This window comes from Gorilla gorilla, chromosome 7 (assembly GCF_029281585.2).
Source record: "Gorilla gorilla gorilla isolate KB3781 chromosome 7, NHGRI_mGorGor1-v2.1_pri, whole genome shotgun sequence".
Taxonomy (NCBI): Eukaryota; Metazoa; Chordata; class Mammalia; order Primates; family Hominidae; genus Gorilla; species Gorilla gorilla.
This window is the reverse complement of record NC_073231.2, coordinates 16,340,711-16,360,323: the sequence shown is the minus strand read 5'-3', so window position 1 is coordinate 16,360,323 and position 19,613 is coordinate 16,340,711. Positions and strand designations below refer to the sequence as shown.

The 19,613-nt window shown below is 47.4% G+C and overlaps 2 protein-coding genes across 2 annotated transcripts; both read left to right on the top strand.

The window, feature by feature from the left end:
* The first annotated feature begins 2,461 nt into the window (after positions 1-2,461).
* On the top strand, positions 2,462-4,054 carry LOC134759009 (ubiquitin carboxyl-terminal hydrolase 17-like protein 22). The gene has a single exon (XM_063708990.1). It carries the CDS (start codon positions 2,462-2,464, stop codon positions 4,052-4,054), a length of 1,593 nt encoding a protein of 530 aa, XP_063565060.1.
* A 3,149-nt stretch (positions 4,055-7,203) lies between these two features.
* Positions 7,204-8,796, top strand: LOC134759008 (ubiquitin carboxyl-terminal hydrolase 17-like protein 22). The gene has a single exon (XM_063708989.1). It carries the CDS (start codon positions 7,204-7,206, stop codon positions 8,794-8,796), a length of 1,593 nt encoding a protein of 530 aa, XP_063565059.1.
* The last annotated feature ends 10,817 nt before the right edge of the window (positions 8,797-19,613 follow it).

Here is a 19,613-nt window from a genome sequence, read left to right as displayed (position 1 = left end):
GAAGTCATTTGCAACTAAGTCTTATTGATAATAAAGGAAATCAAACACTGGAGTGTGTGTATTCAACTAAAATACATTCAGACAGCCCTGAAATAAATCTCATTTGGTGTGTTTAAAAACGGCATTTGGGGAGATTCCAGGCCATTCGTCCAGCTGCGAAAGCTGCATCTCTGAAGCACAGACCCTGTCCTGCAATCAGACTTATTTATCTGACATGGTGTTCCTGTGGAAATAATTGTGGGAAATGGCCCCTTCCTTTCCTGAATTGGCTGATTAGATTTCATGGTCCCTTTCTTGCTACGTGCAGTGATCAAAGTTGACCAACCCCTGAGGAAAGCTGTCCAGGACACAACTCAGGGCTCCGTAGAACCACAGAATCTTGGGCGCAGCCCTGCTCAGGCACACAAACGTGCATACGAACAGGGCCTCTGTGTGACGTGTGTGAAAACTACAGTCTGATGAACATGACTCCCAGAAGGGTTATCGATTGGGCTCCCCTCAAAATCAGTTATGAGCATTAAAGGACACCGATGCCCAGGTCCCGGCTCCAGGAATAAGACCCTCCAGCGTCTTGTGTGAAGCCACGGCATCTGGATTGCTCACGCTTCTGGGGATCATTCTCCTGAAAATGGCGGCTCCTTTCTCCCTGTGGAGCACCTTTCGAAGCAGTGCCCTTTCTTCACCCAGGACACTTTACATCAGGCACAGGAAGCCTTCGGATGGAGCACACCTGGCCCATGAGAAGACAAGGGAAAGAAAAGGGGCCAAAGGTCACAGTCCTCTCATTCCACCATCCTCCTTCAAATCAGCCTAATTTCATGGGCCCTGAGGCCACGGCTGTCTCTTTACACCTCGAGGCCTTGGCGCCGGGCCTCAATTCTGCCCTGTTGCTTACTGTCTAAGACATTATGGGAAAATCCCTAGAGCCAAGATCTTCATTCCTGGTAAGCCAGAGAGCCTGGAGACACACCCAAATTCTGTCCCTCTTAGTTCAGGGAACATGTCCATTTTCGTCAGCATTAAAAGTTTTGCACCAAATGTGCTAACTGCAATTGCACCATACCATGCGTAACTGGAAATGGAGGCAACATCTCAGATCCTGAACAATTGATGTGAGAATCCAGGAGACACACGGCTTATTTTTGCCTTTTCCCACTGAAACAAGGGCCAGTATGAACAATGTTATGCTATCCTCGGTTTCACTCCCTGCTTTTAAATCTCTCCGCTGTTTTCTTCTTGAGACAGGGCCTCACTCCCGTCACCCGGGCTTTTTGACGGTGCAATTTTCGGTGTTTGCTTTTGTCAAATTCAGAACTTTTCATTTCCTCTCTATCAAATGTTGATCCATTATCACATACGTATGAAAATAGTATCACCCATGCTGTGAGATACGTTGTTTGTATTTTCGTCAATTCTTTAATAAACCAAAGGTTATAGTTGGCATACCTTGTGATTTCTCAAGTTTTTTGTTTCATGTTTTCTTAAACTGCCGTCGCACGTCCGAAACCACTCACTATACAATGTCATGACCATCTCTCTTTTCTGGCAAGCATAAATTTGCGGAATGTCATCAATTAGTTTCTCGGTGATTGCATGATTTCCCCAAAGTCTTTCACACTCTACATTGTGCACTGAGTATCTCTTCAAACTTCAGTGCATGTTTCTATCATTGATGCTTTATTATTTGGCAATCTAGCTTCCACAAGAGCATTTCATGCAAAGACTGGTCTTGTTCTCCACTGGCAGGTAATTTCACTCGGATATAGAATCAATAGGCTGAACGTGGAAAGGTTATCGCTGGAATGGACTGTTGGATTCCACGGATCTCTCCTTTCTTATTAAGGAAGAAATACACTGTGCTAATTACTATACTTCTTTGACTATTCTCAGGTCAGAAAGCGCACTTCCGACTTCTTGTCCTTCCATCGCTGAGAGGATGACGGTATCTGCCAAAAGCACATACTTGGAAGTACATCCCGGCACAAACACACACGCGCACGCACGCGCACGCACAAACACACACACACACACACACACACACACACACACACACATAGGTTTCATAGGTAAAGATTTCTTCCCTGACATTGTTTTACCTAAAATAAGGCAACTGTGTGGCCACTGTCCCAACCCGGTTACACTCATGTTACATGTGCCTATCAGCCTGAGGAGTAATTTGATTCAGGTGTTCTAGAAGTCATGATGTGGGCTGTGTCTGTTGAATTCCCAGCGATGCAAGGGGACACACCCTGTGACTCATTCCTTAATTGAGTGCTGATACTTGATTGGTTTATCGAGTACCTGGTGGGTGGGTGGGGTGTTCGCGGTTGGTGGGGGTGAGTTCTGTAAGGGCTGATGCGGCCAGAGAGCTCGTCATTTGAAGACTCTCTCGGAAGAGATAGCGTCTTTCTGCAACCTGCGGTCCCAGCAGAAAAACCTTGTGATCCTTGTTCCGGGTGACATGGAGGGCGACTCACTCTACTTGGGAGGTGAGTGGCAGTTCAACCACTTTTCAAAACTCACATCTTCTCGGCCAGATGCAGCTTTTGCTGAAATCCAGCCGACTTCTCTCCCTGAGAAGTCACCACTCTCATCTGAGACCCGTGTCGACTTCTGTGATGATTTGGCTCCTGTGGCAAGACAGCTTGCTCCCAGGGAGAAGCTTCCTCTGAGTAGCAGGAGACCTGCTGCGGTGGGGGCTGGGCTCCAGAATATGGGAAATACCTGCTACGTGAACGCTTCCCTGCAGTGCCTGACATACACACCGCCCCTTGCCAACTACATGCTGTCCCGGGAGCACTCTCAAACGTGTCATCGTCACAAGTGCTGCATGCTCTGTACTATGCAAGCTCACATCACACGGGCCCTCTACCGTCCTGGCCATGTCATCCACCCCTCACAGGCATTGGCTGCTGGCTTCCATAGAGGCAAGCAGGAAGATGCTCACGAATTTCTCATGTTCACTGTGGATGCCATGAAAAAGGCATGCCTTCCCGGGCACAAGCAGGTAGATCATCACTCCAAGGACACCACCCTCATCCACCAAATATTTGGAGGGTACTGGAGATCTCAAATCAAGTGTCTCCACTGCCACGGCATTTCAGACACCTTTGACCCTTACCTGGACATCGCCCTGGATATCCAGGCAGCTCAGAGTGTCCAGCAAGCTTTGGAACAGTTGGTGAAGCCCGAAGAACTCAATGGAGAGAATGCCTATCGTTGTGGTCTTTGTCTCCAGAAGGTGCCTGCCTCCAAGACGTTAACTTTACACACTTCTGCCAAGGTCCTCATCCTTGTATTGAAGAGATTCTCCGATGTCACAGGCAACAAACTTGCCAAGAATGTGCAATATCCTGAGTGCCTTGACATGCAGCCATACATGTCTCAGCAGAACACAGGACCTCTTGTCTATGTCCTCTATGCTGTGCTGGTCCACGCTGGGTGGGGTTGTCACAACGGACATTACTTCTCTTATGTCAAAGCTCAAGAAGGCCAGTGGTATAAAATGGATGACGCCCAGGTCACTGCCTCTGGCATCACTTCTGCCCTGAGTCAACAGGCCTATGTCCTCTTTTACATCCAGAAGAGTGAATGGGAAAGACACAGTGAGAGTGTGTCAAGAGGCAGGGAACCAAGAGCCCTTGGCGCTGAAGACACAGACAGGCGAGCAACGCAAGGAGAGCTCAAGAGAGACCACCCCTGCCTCCAGGTACCCGAGTTGGACGAGCACTTGGTGGAAAGAGACACTCAGGAAAGCACCTTAGACCACTGGAAATTCCTCCAAGAGCAAAACAAAACGAAGCCTGAGTTCAACGTCAGAAAAGTCGAAGGTACCCTGCCTCCCAACGTACTTGTGATTCATCAATCAAAATACAAGTGTGGGATGAAAAACCATCATCCTCAACAGCAAAGCTCCCTGCTAAACCTCTCTTCCACGAACCCGACAGATCAGGAGTCCATGAACACTGGCACACTCGCTTCTCTGCAAGGGAGGACCAGGAGATCCAAAGGGAAGAACAAACACAGCAAGAGGGCTCTGCTTGTGTGCCAGTGACCTCAGTTCAAGTGCCGACCCACACGTAGGGGTGCACGCACACACACACACGCACACACAAACACAAATACACCCACAAGCGCGCACGGAAACACACACACACCCACACAAACACGAACACCGTCAATCCTACATAAAGTAATGAGGAGCCCAAGTTTCTGTCTCTACAACAGGGACAACTGGATAGTGATGGCTGCGTCTCAGGATGAGCCCACACCTGGGAAACATCAAGTTTTGGGGTGGTGAGTCTTCCGAACCTCTGGAGGGACTGTCTGTGTGTTTGTGTTCATGGTAGATGACATTCAGTGTGTATTTCTGAATATGACCTATTGACGTGTAGGTTTGCGTGTGAGGTTATTGCTGGGGACAGGGTTTACTATTTTCTCTTGGTGTGTGTTTCATTCGTCAGTTGTTGGTCGGCAAGAGAAGGTGAAATTTTGCTCATGTGGGACATCCGTGGATCATTCTCGCCACCTTCAATAGTGGAAACTGGAATTCAATTGGAAGATAGGAACGGTGCTCTTCTTTCTGACCCTGGCTCGCCCATTTTGTTTTGGTTTCTGAATGGACCTCAGGCGCCCTGGGACTTGTGCTCTTGCTGGAACCCACAGAACGCCGGAAACAGACAGACCCACTTGCCTGTTTCACGGTGTCCACTTCCAATGAGTCGAAACAGAAAATTTTCCCACTGGCATGGAAGTCATTTGCAACTAAGTCTTATTGATAATAAAGGAAATCAAACACTGGAGTGTGTGTATTCAACTAAAATACATTCAGACAGCCCTGAAATAAATCTCATTTGGTGTGTTTAAAAACGGCATTTGGGGAGATTCCAGGCCATTCGTCCAGCTGCGAAAGCTGCATCTCTGAAGCACAGACCCTGTCCTGCAATCAGACTTATTTATCTGACATGGTGTTCCTGTGGAAATAATTGTGGGAAATGGCCCCTTCCTTTCCTGAATTGGCTGATTAGATTTCATGGTCCCTTTCTTGCTACGTGCAGTGATCAAAGTTGACCAACCCCTGAGGAAAGCTGTCCAGGACACAACTCAGGGCTCCGTAGAACCACAGAATCTTGGGCGCAGCCCTGCTCAGGCACACAAACGTGCATACGAACAGGGCCTCTGTGTGACGTGTGTGAAAACTACAGTCTGATGAACATGACTCCCAGAAGGGTTATCGATTGGGCTCCCCTCAAAATCAGTTATGAGCATTAAAGGACACCGATGCCCAGGTCCCGGCTCCAGGAATAAGACCCTCCAGCGTCTTGTGTGAAGCCACGGCATCTGGATTGCTCACGCTTCTGGGGATCATTCTCCTGAAAATGGCGGCTCCTTTCTCCCTGTGGAGCACCTTTCGAAGCAGTGCCCTTTCTTCACCCAGGACACTTTACATCAGGCACAGGAAGCCTTCGGATGGAGCACACCTGGCCCATGAGAAGACAAGGGAAAGAAAAGGGGCCAAAGGTCACAGTCCTCTCATTCCACCATCCTCCTTCAAATCAGCCTAATTTCATGGGCCCTGAGGCCACGGCTGTCTCTTTACACCTCGAGGCCTTGGCGCCGGGCCTCAATTCTGCCCTGTTGCTTACTGTCTAAGACATTATGGGAAAATCCCTAGAGCCAAGATCTTCATTCCTGGTAAGCCAGAGAGCCTGGAGACACACCCAAATTCTGTCCCTCTTAGTTCAGGGAACATGTCCATTTTCGTCAGCATTAAAAGTTTTGCACCAAATGTGCTAACTGCAATTGCACCATACCATGCGTAACTGGAAATGGAGGCAACATCTCAGATCCTGAACAATTGATGTGAGAATCCAGGAGACACACGGCTTATTTTTGCCTTTTCCCACTGAAACAAGGGCCAGTATGAACAATGTTATGCTATCCTCGGTTTCACTCCCTGCTTTTAAATCTCTCCGCTGTTTTCTTCTTGAGACAGGGCCTCACTCCCGTCACCCGGGCTTTTTGACGGTGCAATTTTCGGTGTTTGCTTTTGTCAAATTCAGAACTTTTCATTTCCTCTCTATCAAATGTTGATCCATTATCACATACGTATGAAAATAGTATCACCCATGCTGTGAGATACGTTGTTTGTATTTTCGTCAATTCTTTAATAAACCAAAGGTTATAGTTGGCATACCTTGTGATTTCTCAAGTTTTTTGTTTCATGTTTTCTTAAACTGCCGTCGCACGTCCGAAACCACTCACTATACAATGTCATGACCATCTCTCTTTTCTGGCAAGCATAAATTTGCGGAATGTCATCAATTAGTTTCTCGGTGATTGCATGATTTCCCCAAAGTCTTTCACACTCTACATTGTGCACTGAGTATCTCTTCAAACTTCAGTGCATGTTTCTATCATTGATGCTTTATTATTTGGCAATCTAGCTTCCACAAGAGCATTTCATGCAAAGACTGGTCTTGTTCTCCACTGGCAGGTAATTTCACTCGGATATAGAATCAATAGGCTGAACGTGGAAAGGTTATCGCTGGAATGGACTGTTGGATTCCACGGATCTCTCCTTTCTTATTAAGGAAGAAATACACTGTGCTAATTACTATACTTCTTTGACTATTCTCAGGTCAGAAAGCGCACTTCCGACTTCTTGTCCTTCCATCGCTGAGAGGATGACGGTATCTGCCAAAAGCACATACTTGGAAGTACATCCCGGCACAAACACACACGCGCACGCACGCGCACGCACAAACACACACACACACACACACACACACACACATAGGTTTCATAGGTAAAGATTTCTTCCCTGACATTGTTTTACCTAAAATAAGGCAACTGTGTGGCCACTGTCCCAACCCGGTTACACTCATGTTACATGTGCCTATCAGCCTGAGGAGTAATTTGATTCAGGTGTTCTAGAAGTCATGATGTGGGCTGTGTCTGTTGAATTCCCAGCGATGCAAGGGGACACACCCTGTGACTCATTCCTTAATTGAGTGCTGATACTTGATTGGTTTATCGAGTACCTGGTGGGTGGGTGGGGTGTTCGCGGTTGGTGGGGGTGAGTTCTGTAAGGGCTGATGCGGCCAGAGAGCTCGTCATTTGAAGACTCTCTCGGAAGAGATAGCGTCTTTCTGCAACCTGCGGTCCCAGCAGAAAAACCTTGTGATCCTTGTTCCGGGCGACATGGAGGGCGACTCACTCTACTTGGGAGGTGAGTGGCAGTTCAACCACTTTTCAAAACTCACATCTTCTCGGCCAGATGCAGCTTTTGCTGAAATCCAGCCGACTTCTCTCCCTGAGAAGTCACCACTCTCATCTGAGACCCGTGTCGACTTCTGTGATGATTTGGCTCCTGTGGCAAGACAGCTTGCTCCCAGGGAGAAGCTTCCTCTGAGTAGCAGGAGACCTGCTGCGGTGGGGGCTGGGCTCCAGAATATGGGAAATACCTGCTACGTGAACGCTTCCCTGCAGTGCCTGACATACACACCGCCCCTTGCCAACTACATGCTGTCCCGGGAGCACTCTCAAACGTGTCATCGTCACAAGTGCTGCATGCTCTGTACTATGCAAGCTCACATCACACGGGCCCTCTACCGTCCTGGCCATGTCATCCAGCCCTCACAGGCATTGGCTGCTGGCTTCCATAGAGGCAAGCAGGAAGATGCTCACGAATTTCTCATGTTCACTGTGGATGCCATGAAAAAGGCATGCCTTCCCGGGCACAAGCAGGTAGATCATCACTCCAAGGACACCACCCTCATCCACCAAATATTTGGAGGGTACTGGAGATCTCAAATCAAGTGTCTCCACTGCCACGGCATTTCAGACACCTTTGACCCTTACCTGGACATCGCCCTGGATATCCAGGCAGCTCAGAGTGTCGAGCAAGCTTTGGAACAGTTGGTGAAGCCCGAAGAACTCAATGGAGAGAATGCCTATCGTTGTGGTCTTTGTCTCCAGAAGGCGCCTGCCTCCAAGACGTTAACTTTACACACTTCTGCCAAGGTCCTCATCCTTGTATTGAAGAGATTCTCCGATGTCACAGGCAACAAACTTGCCAAGAATGTGCAATATCCTGAGTGCCTTGACATGCAGCCATACATGTCTCAGCAGAACACAGGACCTCTTGTCTATGTCCTCTATGCTGTGCTGGTCCACGCTGGGTGGGGTTGTCACAACGGACATTACTTCTCTTATGTCAAAGCTCAAGAAGGCCAGTGGTATAAAATGGATGACGCCCAGGTCACTGCCTCTGGCATCACTTCTGCCCTGAGTCAACAGGCCTATGTCCTCTTTTACATCCAGAAGAGTGAATGGGAAAGACACAGTGAGAGTGTGTCAAGAGGCAGGGAACCAAGAGCCCTTGGCGCTGAAGACACAGACAGGCGAGCAACGCAAGGAGAGCTCAAGAGAGACCACCCCTGCCTCCAGGTACCCGAGTTGGACGAGCACTTGGTGGAAAGAGACACTCAGGAAAGCACCTTAGACCACTGGAAATTCCTCCAAGAGCAAAACAAAACGAAGCCTGAGTTCAACGTCAGAAAAGTCGAAGGTACCCTGCCTCCCAACGTACTTGTGATTCATCAATCAAAATACAAGTGTGGGATGAAAAACCATCATCCTCAACAGCAAAGCTCCCTGCTAAACCTCTCTTCCACGAACCCGACAGATCAGGAGTCCATGAACACTGGCACACTCGCTTCTCTGCAAGGGAGGACCAGGAGATCCAAAGGGAAGAACAAACACAGCAAGAGGGCTCTGCTTGTGTGCCAGTGACCTCAGTTCAAGTGCCGACCCACACGTAGGGGTGCACGCACACACACACACGCACACACAAACACAAATACACCCACAAGCGCGCACGGAAACACACACACACCCACACAAACACGAACACCGTCAATCCTACATAAAGTAATGAGGAGCCCAAGTTTCTGTCTCTACAACAGGGACAACTGGATAGTGATGGCTGCGTCTCAGGATGAGCCCACACCTGGGAAACATCAAGTTTTGGGGTGGTGAGTCTTCCGAACCTCTGGAGGGACTGTCTGTGTGTTTGTGTTCATGGTAGATGACATTCAGTGTGTATTTCTGAATATGACCTATTGACGTGTAGGTTTGCGTGTGAGGTTATTGCTGGGGACAGGGTTTACTATTTTCTCTTGGGGTGTGTTTCATTCGTCAGTTGTTGGTCGGCAAGAGAAGGTGAAATTTTGCTCATGTGGGACATCCGTGGATCATTCTCGCCACCTTCAATAGTGGAAACTGGAATTCAATTGGAAGATAGGAACGGTGCTCTTCTTTCTGACCCTGGCTCGCCCATTTTGTTTTGGTTTCTGAATGGACCTCAGGTGCCCTGGGACTTGTGCTCTTGCTGGAACCCACAGAACGCCGGAAACAGACAGACCCACTTGCCTGTTTCACGGTGTCCACTTCCAATGAGTCGAAACAGAAAATTTTCCCACTGGCATGGAAGTCATTTGCAACTAAGTCTTATTGATAATAAAGGAAATCAAACACTGGAGTGTGTGTATTCAACTAAAATACATTCAGACAGCCCTGAAATAAATCTCATTTGGTGTGTTTAAAAACGGCATTTGGGGAGATTCCAGGCCATTCGTCCAGCTGCGAAAGCTGCATCTCTGAAGCACAGACCCTGTCCTGCAATCAGACTTATTTATCTGACATGGTGTTCCTGTGGAAATAATTGTGGGAAATGGCCCCTTCCTTTCCTGAATTGGCTGATTAGATTTCATGGTCCCTTTCTTGCTACGTGCAGTGATCAAAGTTGACCAACCCCTGAGGAAAGCTGTCCAGGACACAACTCAGGGCTCCGTAGAACCACAGAATCTTGGGCGCAGCCCTGCTCAGGCACACAAACGTGCATACGAACAGGGCCTCTGTGTGACGTGTGTGAAAACTACAGTCTGATGAACATGACTCCCAGAGGGGTTATCGATTGGGCTCCCCTCAAAATCAGTTATGAGCATTAAAGGACACCGATGCCCAGGTCCCGGCTCCAGGAATAAGACCCTCCAGCGTCTTGTGTGAAGCCACGGCATCTGGATTGCTCACGCTTCTGGGGATCATTCTCCTGAAAATGGCGGCTCCTTTCTCCCTGTGGAGCACCTTTCGAAGCAGTGCCCTTTCTTCACCCAGGACACTTTACATCAGGCACAGGAAGCCTTCGGATGGAGCACACCTGGCCCATGAGAAGACAAGGGAAAGAAAAGGGGCCAAAGGTCACAGTCCTCTCATTCCACCATCCTCCTTCAAATCAGCCTAATTTCATGGGCCCTGAGGCCACGGCTGTCTCTTTACACCTCGAGGCCTTGGCGCCGGGCCTCAATTCTGCCCTGTTGCTTACTGTCTAAGACATTATGGGAAAATCCCTAGAGCCAAGATCTTCATTCCTGGTAAGCCAGAGAGCCTGGAGACACACCCAAATTCTGTCCCTCTTAGTTCAGGGAACATGTCCATTTTCGTCAGCATTAAAAGTTTTGCACCAAATGTGCTAACTGCAATTGCACCATACCATGCGTAACTGGAAATGGAGGCAACATCTCAGATCCTGAACAATTGATGTGAGAATCCAGGAGACACACGGCTTATTTTTGCCTTTTCCCACTGAAACAAGGGCCAGTATGAACAATGTTATGCTATCCTCGGTTTCACTCCCTGCTTTTAAATCTCTCCGCTGTTTTCTTCTTGAGACAGGGCCTCACTCCCGTCACCCGGGCTTTTTGACGGTGCAATTTTCGGTGTTTGCTTTTGTCAAATTCAGAACTTTTCATTTCCTCTCTATCAAATGTTGATCCATTATCACATACGTATGAAAATAGTATCACCCATGCTGTGAGATACGTTGTTTGTATTTTCGTCAATTCTTTAATAAACCAAAGGTTATAGTTGGCATACCTTGTGATTTCTCAAGTTTTTTGTTTCATGTTTTCTTAAACTGCCGTCGCACGTCCGAAACCACTCACTATACAATGTCATGACCATCTCTCTTTTCTGGCAAGCATAAATTTGCGGAATGTCATCAATTAGTTTCTCGGTGATTGCATGATTTCCCCAAAGTCTTTCACACTCTACATTGTGCACTGAGTATCTCTTCAAACTTCAGTGCATGTTTCTATCATTGATGCTTTATTATTTGGCAATCTAGCTTCCACAAGAGCATTTCATGCAAAGACTGGTCTTGTTCTCCACTGGCAGGTAATTTCACTCGGATATAGAATCAATAGGCTGAACGTGGAAAGGTTATCGCTGGAATGGACTGTTGGATTCCACGGATCTCTCCTTTCTTATTAAGGAAGAAATACACTGTGCTAATTACTATACTTCTTTGACTATTCTCAGGTCAGAAAGCGCACTTCCGACTTCTTGTCCTTCCATCGCTGAGAGGATGACGGTATCTGCCAAAAGCACATACTTGGAAGTACATCCCGGCACAAACACACACGCGCACGCACGCGCACGCACAAACACACACACACACACACACACACACACACATAGGTTTCATAGGTAAAGATTTCTTCCCTGACATTGTTTTACCTAAAATAAGGCAACTGTGTGGCCACTGTCCCAACCCGGTTACACTCATGTTACATGTGCCTATCAGCCTGAGGAGTAATTTGATTCAGGTGTTCTAGAAGTCATGATGTGGGCTGTGTCTGTTGAATTCCCAGCGATGCAAGGGGACACACCCTGTGACTCATTCCTTAATTGAGTGCTGATACTTGATTGGTTTATCGAGTACCTGGTGGGTGGGTGGGGTGTTCGCGGTTGGTGGGGGTGAGTTCTGTAAGGGCTGATGCGGCCAGAGAGCTCGTCATTTGAAGACTCTCTCGGAAGAGATAGCGTCTTTCTGCAACCTGCGGTCCCAGCAGAAAAACCTTGTGATCCTTGTTCCAGGCGACATGGAGGACGACTCACTCTACTTGGGAGGTGAGTGGCAGTTCAACCACTTTTCAAAACTCACATCTTCTCGGCCAGATGCAGCTTTTGCTGAAATCCAGCCGACTTCTCTCCCTGAGAAGTCACCACTCTCATCTGAGACCCGTGTCGACTTCTGTGATGATTTGGCTCCTGTGGCAAGACAGCTTGCTCCCAGGGAGAAGCTTCCTCTGAGTAGCAGGAGACCTGCTGCGGTGGGGGCTGGGCTCCAGAATATGGGAAATACCTGCTACGTGAACGCTTCCCTGCAGTGCCTGACATACACACCGCCCCTTGCCAACTACATGCTGTCCCGGGAGCACTCTCAAATGTGTCATCGTCACAAGTGCTGCATGCTCTGTACTATGCAAGCTCACATCACACGGGCCCTCTACCGTCCTGGCCATGTCATCCAGCCCTCACAGGCATTGGCTGCTGGCTTCCATAGAGGCAAGCAGGAAGCTGCTCACGAATTTCTCATGCTCACTGTGGATGCCATGAAAAAGGCATGCCTTCCCGGGCACAAGCAGGTAGATCATCACTCCAAGGACACCACCCTCATCCACCAAATATTTGGAGGGTACTGGAGATCTCAAATCAAGTGTCTCCACTGCCACGGCATTTCAGACACCTTTGACCCTTACCTGGACATCGCCCTGGATATCCAGGCAGCTCAGAGTGTCGAGCAAGCTTTGGAACAGTTGGTGAAGCCCGAAGAACTCAATGGAGAGAATGCCTATCATTGTGGTCTTTGTCTCCAGAAGGCGCCTGCCTCCAAGACGTTAACTTTACACACTTCTGCCAAGGTCCTCATCCTTGTATTGAAGAGATTCTCCGATGTCACAGGCAACAAACTTGCCAAGAATGTGCAATATCCTGAGTGCCTTGACATGCAGCCATACATGTCTCAGCAGAACACAGGACCTCTTGTCTATGTCCTCTATGCTGTGCTGGTCCACGCTGGGTGGGGTTGTCACAACGGACATTACTTCTCTTATGTCAATGCTCAAGAAGGCCAGTGGTATAAAATGGATGACGCCCAGGTCACTGCCTCTGGCATCACTTCTGCCCTGAGTCAACAGGCCTATGTCCTCTTTTACATCCAGAAGAGTGAATGGGAAAGACAGAGTGAGAGTGTGTCAAGAGGCAGGGAACCAAGAGCCCTTGGCGCTGAAGACACAGACAGGCGAGCAACGCAAGGAGAGCTCAAGAGAGACCACCCCTGCCTCCAGGTACCCGAGTTGGACGAGCACTTGGTGGAAAGAGACACTCAGGAAAGCACCTTAGACCACTGGAAATTCCTCCAAGAGCAAAACAAAACGAAGCCTGAGTTCAACGTCAGAAAAGTCGAAGGTACCCTGCCTCCCAACGTACTTGTGATTCATCAATCAAAATACAAGTGTGGGATGAAAAACCATCATCCTCAACAGCAAAGCTCCCTGCTAAACCTCTCTTCCACGAACCCGACAGATCAGGAGTCCATGAACACTGGCACACTCGCTTCTCTGCAAGGGAGGACCAGGAGATCCAAAGGGAAGAACAAACACAGCAAGAGGGCTCTGCTTCTGTGCCAGTGACCTCAGTTCAAGTGCCGACCCACACGTAGGGGTGCACGCACACACACACACACACACACACAGAAACACAAATACACCCACAAGCGCGCACGGAAACACACACACACCCACACAAACACGAACACCGTCAATCCTACATAAAGTAATGAGGAGCCCAAGTTTCTGTCTCTACAACAGGGACAACTGGATAGTGATGGCTGCGTCTCAGGATGAGCCCACACCTGGGAAACATCAAGTTTTGGGGTGGTGAGTCTTCCGAACCTCTGGAGGGACTGTCTGTGTGTTTGTGTTCATGGTAGATGACATTCAGTGTGTATTTCTGAATATGACCTATTGACGTGTAGGTTTCCGTGTGAGGTTATTGCAGGGGACAGGGTTTACTATTTTCTCTTGCGGTGTGTTTCATTCGTCAGTTGTTGGTCGGCAAGAGAAGGTGAAATTTTGCTCATGTGGGACATCCGTGGATCATTCTCACCGCCTTGAATACTGGAAACTGGAATTCAATTGGAAGATAGGAACGGTGCTCTTCTTTCTGACCCTGGCTCGCCCATTTTGTTTTGGTTTCTGAATGGACCTCAGGCGCCCTGGGACTTGTGCTCTTGCTGGAACCCACAGAACGCCGGAAACAGACAGACCCACTTGCCTGTTTCACGGTGTCCACTTCCAATGAGTCGAAACAGAAAATTTTCCCACTGGCATGGAAGTCATTTGCAACTAAGTCTTATTGATAATAAAGGAAATCAAACACTGGAGTGTGTGTATTCAACTAAAATACATTCAGACAGCCCTGAAATAAATCTCATTTGGTGTGTTTAAAAACGGCATTTGGGGAGATTTCAGGCCATTCGTCCAGCTGCGAAAGCTGCATCTCTGAAGCTCAGACCCTGTCCTGCAATCAGACTTATTTATTTGACATGGTGTTCCTGTGGAAATAATTGTGGGAAATGGCCCCTTCCTTTCCTGAATTGGCTGATTAGATTTCATGGTCCCTTTCCTGCTAGGTACAGTGATCAAAGTTGACCAACCCCTGAGGAAAGCTGTCCAGGACACAACTCAGGGCTCCGTAGAACCACAGAATCTTGGGCGCAGCCCTGCTCAGGCACCCAAACGTGCATACGAACAGGGTCTCTGTGTGACGTGTGTGAAAACTACAGTCTGATGAACATGACTCCCAGAAGGGTTATCGATTGGGCTCCCCTCAAAATCAGTTATGAGCATTAAAGGACACCGATGCCCAGGTCCCGGCTCCAGGAATAAGACCCTCCAGCGTCTTGTGTGAAGCCACGGCATCTGGATTGCTCACGCCTCTGGGGATCATTCTCCTGAAAATGGCGGCTCCTTTCTCCCTGTGGAGCACCTTTCGAAGCAGTGCCCTTTCTTCACCCAGGACACTTTACATCAGGCACAGGAAGCCTTCGGATGGAGCACACCTGGCCCATGAAAAGACAAGGGAAAGAAAAGGGGCCAAAGGTCACAGTCCTCTCATTCCACCATCCTCCTTCAAATCATCCTAATTTCATGGGCCCTGAGGCCACGGCTGTCTCTTTACACCTCGAGGCCTTGGCGCCGGGCCTCAATTCTGCCCTGTTGCTTACTGTCTAAGACATTATGGGAAAATCCCTAGAGCCAGGATCTTCATTCCTGGTAAGCCAGAGAGCCTGGAGACACACCCAAATTCTGTCCCTCTTAGTTCAGGGAACATGTCCATTTTCGTCAGCATTAAAAGTTTTGCACCAAATGTGCTATCTGCAATTGCACCATACCATGCGTAACTGGAAATGGAGGCAACATCGCAGATCCTGAACAATTGATGTGAGAATCCAGGAGACACACGGCTTATTTTTGCCTTTTCCCACTGAAACAAGGGCCAGTATGAACAATGTTATGCTATCCTCGGTTTCACTCCCTGCTTTTAAATATCTCTGCTGTTTTCTTCTTGAGACAGGGCCTCACTCCCGTCACCCGGGCTTTTTGACGGTGCCATTTTCGGTGTTTGCTTTTGTCAAATTTAGAACTTTTCATTTCCTCTCTATCAAATGTTGATCCATTATCACATACGTATGAAAATATTATCACCCATGCTGTGAGATACGTTGTTTTTATTTTCGTCAATTCTTTAATAAACCAAAGGTTATAGTTGGCATACCTTGTGATTTCTCAAGTTTTTTGTTTCATGTTTTCTTAAACTGCCGTCGCACGTCCAAACCACTCACTATACAATGTCATGACCATCTCTCTTTTCTGGCAAGCATAAATTTGCGGAAAGTCATCAATTAGTCTCTCGGTGATTGCATGATTTCCCCAAAGTCTTTCACACTCTACATTGTGCACTGAGTATCTCTTCAAACTTCAGTGCATGTTTCCATCATTGATGCTTTATTATTTGGCAATCTAGCTTCCACAAGAGCATTTCATGCAAAGACTGGTCTTGTTCTCCACTGGCAGGTAATTTCACTCGGATATAGAATCAATAGGCTGAACGTGGAAAGGTTATCGCTGGAATGGACTGTTGGATTCCACGGATCTCTCCTTTCTTATTAAGGAAGAAATACACTGTGCTAATTACTATACTTCATTGACTATTCTCAGGTCAGAAAGCGCACTTCCGACTTCTTGGCCTTCCATCACTGAGAGGATGACGGTATCTGCCGGAAGTACATCCCGGCACAAACACACACACACGCACACGCACGCGCACGCACAAACACACACACACACACACACACACACATAGGTTTCATAGGTAAAGATTTCTTCCCTGACATTGTTTTACCTAAAATAATGCAACTGTGTGGCCACTGTCCCAACCCGGTTACACTCATGTTACATGTGCCTATCAGCCTGAGGAGTAATTTCATTCAGGTGTTCTAGAAGTCATGATGTGGGCTGTGTCTGTTGAATTCCCAGCGATGCAAGGGGACACACCCTGTGACTCATTCCTTAATTGAGTGCTGATATTTGATTGGTTTATCGAGCACCTGATGGGTGGGTGGGGTGTTCGCGGTTGGTGGGGGTGAGTTCTATAAGGGCTGATGCGGCCAGAGAGCTCGTCATTTGAAGACTCTCTCAGAAGAGATAGCGTCTTTCTGCAACCTGCGATCCCAGCAGAAAAACCTTGTGATCCTTGTTCCAGGCGACATGGAGGACGACTCACTCTACTTGGGAGGTGAGTGGCAGTTCAACCACTTTTCGAAACTCTCGTCTTCTCGGCCAGATGCAGCTTTTGCTGAAATCCAGCGGACTTCTCTCCCTGAGAAATCACCACTCTCATCTGAGATCCGTGTCGACCTCTGTGATGATTTGGCTCTTGTGGCAAGACAGCTTGCTCCCAGGGAGAAGCTTCCTCTGAGTAGCAGGAGACCTGCTGCGGTGGGAGCTGGTCTCCAGAATATGGGAAATACCTGCTACTTGAATGCTTCCCTGCAGTGCCTGACATTCACACCGCCTCTTGCCAACTACATGCTGTCCCGGGAGCTCTCTCAAACGTGTCATCGTCACAAGTGCTGCGTGCTCTGTACTATGCAGGCTCACATCACACCGGCACCACCACTGTCCTGGCCATGTCATCCATCTCTCACAGGCATTGGCTGCTGGCTTCCATAGAGGCGAGCTGTAAGATGCCCTTGAATTTCCCATATTCACTCTGGATGCCATGAGACAGTCATGCCTTCCCGTGCACAAGCAGGTATATCATCACTCGTTGGATACCACCCTAATCCACCAAATATTTGGAGAGTACTAGAGATCTCAAATCAACTGTCTCTACTTCCATGGCATTTTAGAAACCTTTGACCCTTACCTGGATATCGCCCTGGATATCCAGGCAGCACAGATTGTCATGCAAGCTTAGGAACAGTTGGTGAAGCCTGAAGAACTCAATGGAGAGAATGCCTCTCACTGTGGTCTTTGTCTCCAGAAGTCGCCTGCCTCCAAGACGTTAACTTTACACACTTCTGCCAATTTCCTCATTCTTGTATTGAAGAGATTCTCCGATGTCACAGGCAACAAACTTGCTAAGAATGTGCAATATCTTGAGTGCCTTGACATGCAGCCATACATGTCTCAGCAGAACACATGACCCCTTGTCTATGTCCTCTATGTTGTGCTGGTCCACGCTGGGTGGAGTTGTCACAACGGACATTACTTCTCTTATGTCAAACTCAAGAACTCCAGTGGTATAAAATGGATGATGCCGAGGTCACTGCCTCTGGTATCACTTCTCCTTTGAGTCAACAGGCCTATGTCCTCTTTTACGTCCAGAAGAACGAATTTGGAAGACCCAGTTACAGTGTGTCCATAAGCAGGATTCCAAGAGCTCTTTGTGCTGAAGACAAGTGAATTGTGTGTGAAATAAAATGTCCTGAATAAATCTTGCAGCAGAGTATTTATTTGTCTCACTTTGTAATCAGTGAATGAGGTTTAATGAATATCAATGCCTAGTACCTGCCCCCCTGAGATAAGAACTTCCCGTCTCTCATTTGTAATCATGGCTTCTGGATTGCTCATGATTCTGAAGATAATTCTCCTGTCCCCCAAAATTTCAGAATCACTTCTGGTGGTAGAAACAGAAAACACATCAGTCCCTTTGTCTCTCTTTTCTCTTCACTCAGGAAAACTCTCACTGGACCAAGGAAAATCCTATGGTTTACTAGGGAGGAGTAGTTTTCTCAGCAGTGAAAATGGTGGCTCCTTCCTCCCTATCAAGTCTCTTCCTCAGGATTGCCCCTTTGTCTCTTCAGGACTCTGCTCATCAGGCCCGAGATGCCCCCTGGTTGCGCATGCTTGGCCTATGAAGAATTATGGGGAAGGAATGGTTCCAAAGACCATACTATGCTCACTCCACCATCGCCTCTGACACTGTGCTGACTTCATGAGCCCTGGGTCAGAAGCTGTTTTCTTTACACACCTAGGCCCTGACTCATGGCCTAAAGACGTCCCCATTTCTTACATCTTATAAATTTTGACAAAACCCTCAGGGACTAAATCTTCCTTCCTCATAGGCCAAAGGGAGATACCCCAGAATTCTGTTCCTCTGAGACTGCAGGACATCTCAGCTTCCATCAACATGAAATTTTGCACCAAATATAGTTACTGCAGTTCCACCTCACAATGAGTAACTGGAAGTTCAGACAACATCTCACACTCTATACAGTTTCTGGCCAAGCTCATTTGGTTTAACAAGGCTTTTACTCTATAAATCAGTTGTGAGAACACTTAGGATTCATATTATTTAGTATTTTAATCTGTCTGTTATTATTTTCAATGTATTTACTAGACTTTAGTTTAATATTTCTGATAAACTTTGATGCAAAAATTCTCGATATAATAGTGGCAAACCAAATCCAGCAACATATCAAAAAGCTTATCCACCAAGATCAAGTCAGCTTCATCCCTTTGGTGCAAGGCTGGTTCAACATACACAAATCAATAAATGTAATTCACCATGTAAACCGAACTAAAGACAATAACCCCGTGATTATTTTAGTAGACTCAGAAAAGATCTTTGATAAAATTCAACATTCCTTTATGTTAAGAACCTCATGAAACTAGGTGTTGATGGAACATATCTCAAAATAATAAAAGTCATTTTTGACAAACCCACAGCCAATATCATATTGAATAGGCAAAAGCTGGAAGCATTCCGTTTGAAATTCGGCACAAGGCAAGGATGCCCTCTCTCACCACTCCTACTCCATATAGTACTGGAAGTTCTGGCCAAGGCAATCAGGCAAGAGAAAGAAGTAAAGCATATTCAAATAGTAAAAGAGGAAGTTGAACTGTCTTTGTTTGCAGATGACATGATCCTATATCTATAAAATCCCATCATCTCAGCCCAAAAGATTCTTAAGCTTATGAGCCACTTCAGTAAAGTCTGAAGATACAAAATCAGTGTGCAAAAATCACAAGCATTCTTATACACCAACAATAGACAAGAAGAGAGCCAAATCACAAATGAGTCCCCATTTACAGTTGCTGCAAAGAGTATAAAATACCTAGGAATACAGCTAACAAGGCAAGTGAAGGACCTCTTCAAGGAGAACTACAAACCACTACTCAAGGAAATAAGAGAGGACA

Bases quoted from the DNA above. Each gene is read 5' to 3' on its own strand.
- LOC134759009 (XM_063708990.1), top strand. From the start codon at position 2,462: ATGGAGGGCGACTCACTCTACTTGGGAGGTGAGTGGCAGTTCAACCAC.
- LOC134759008 (XM_063708989.1), top strand. From the start codon at position 7,204: ATGGAGGGCGACTCACTCTACTTGGGAGGTGAGTGGCAGTTCAACCAC.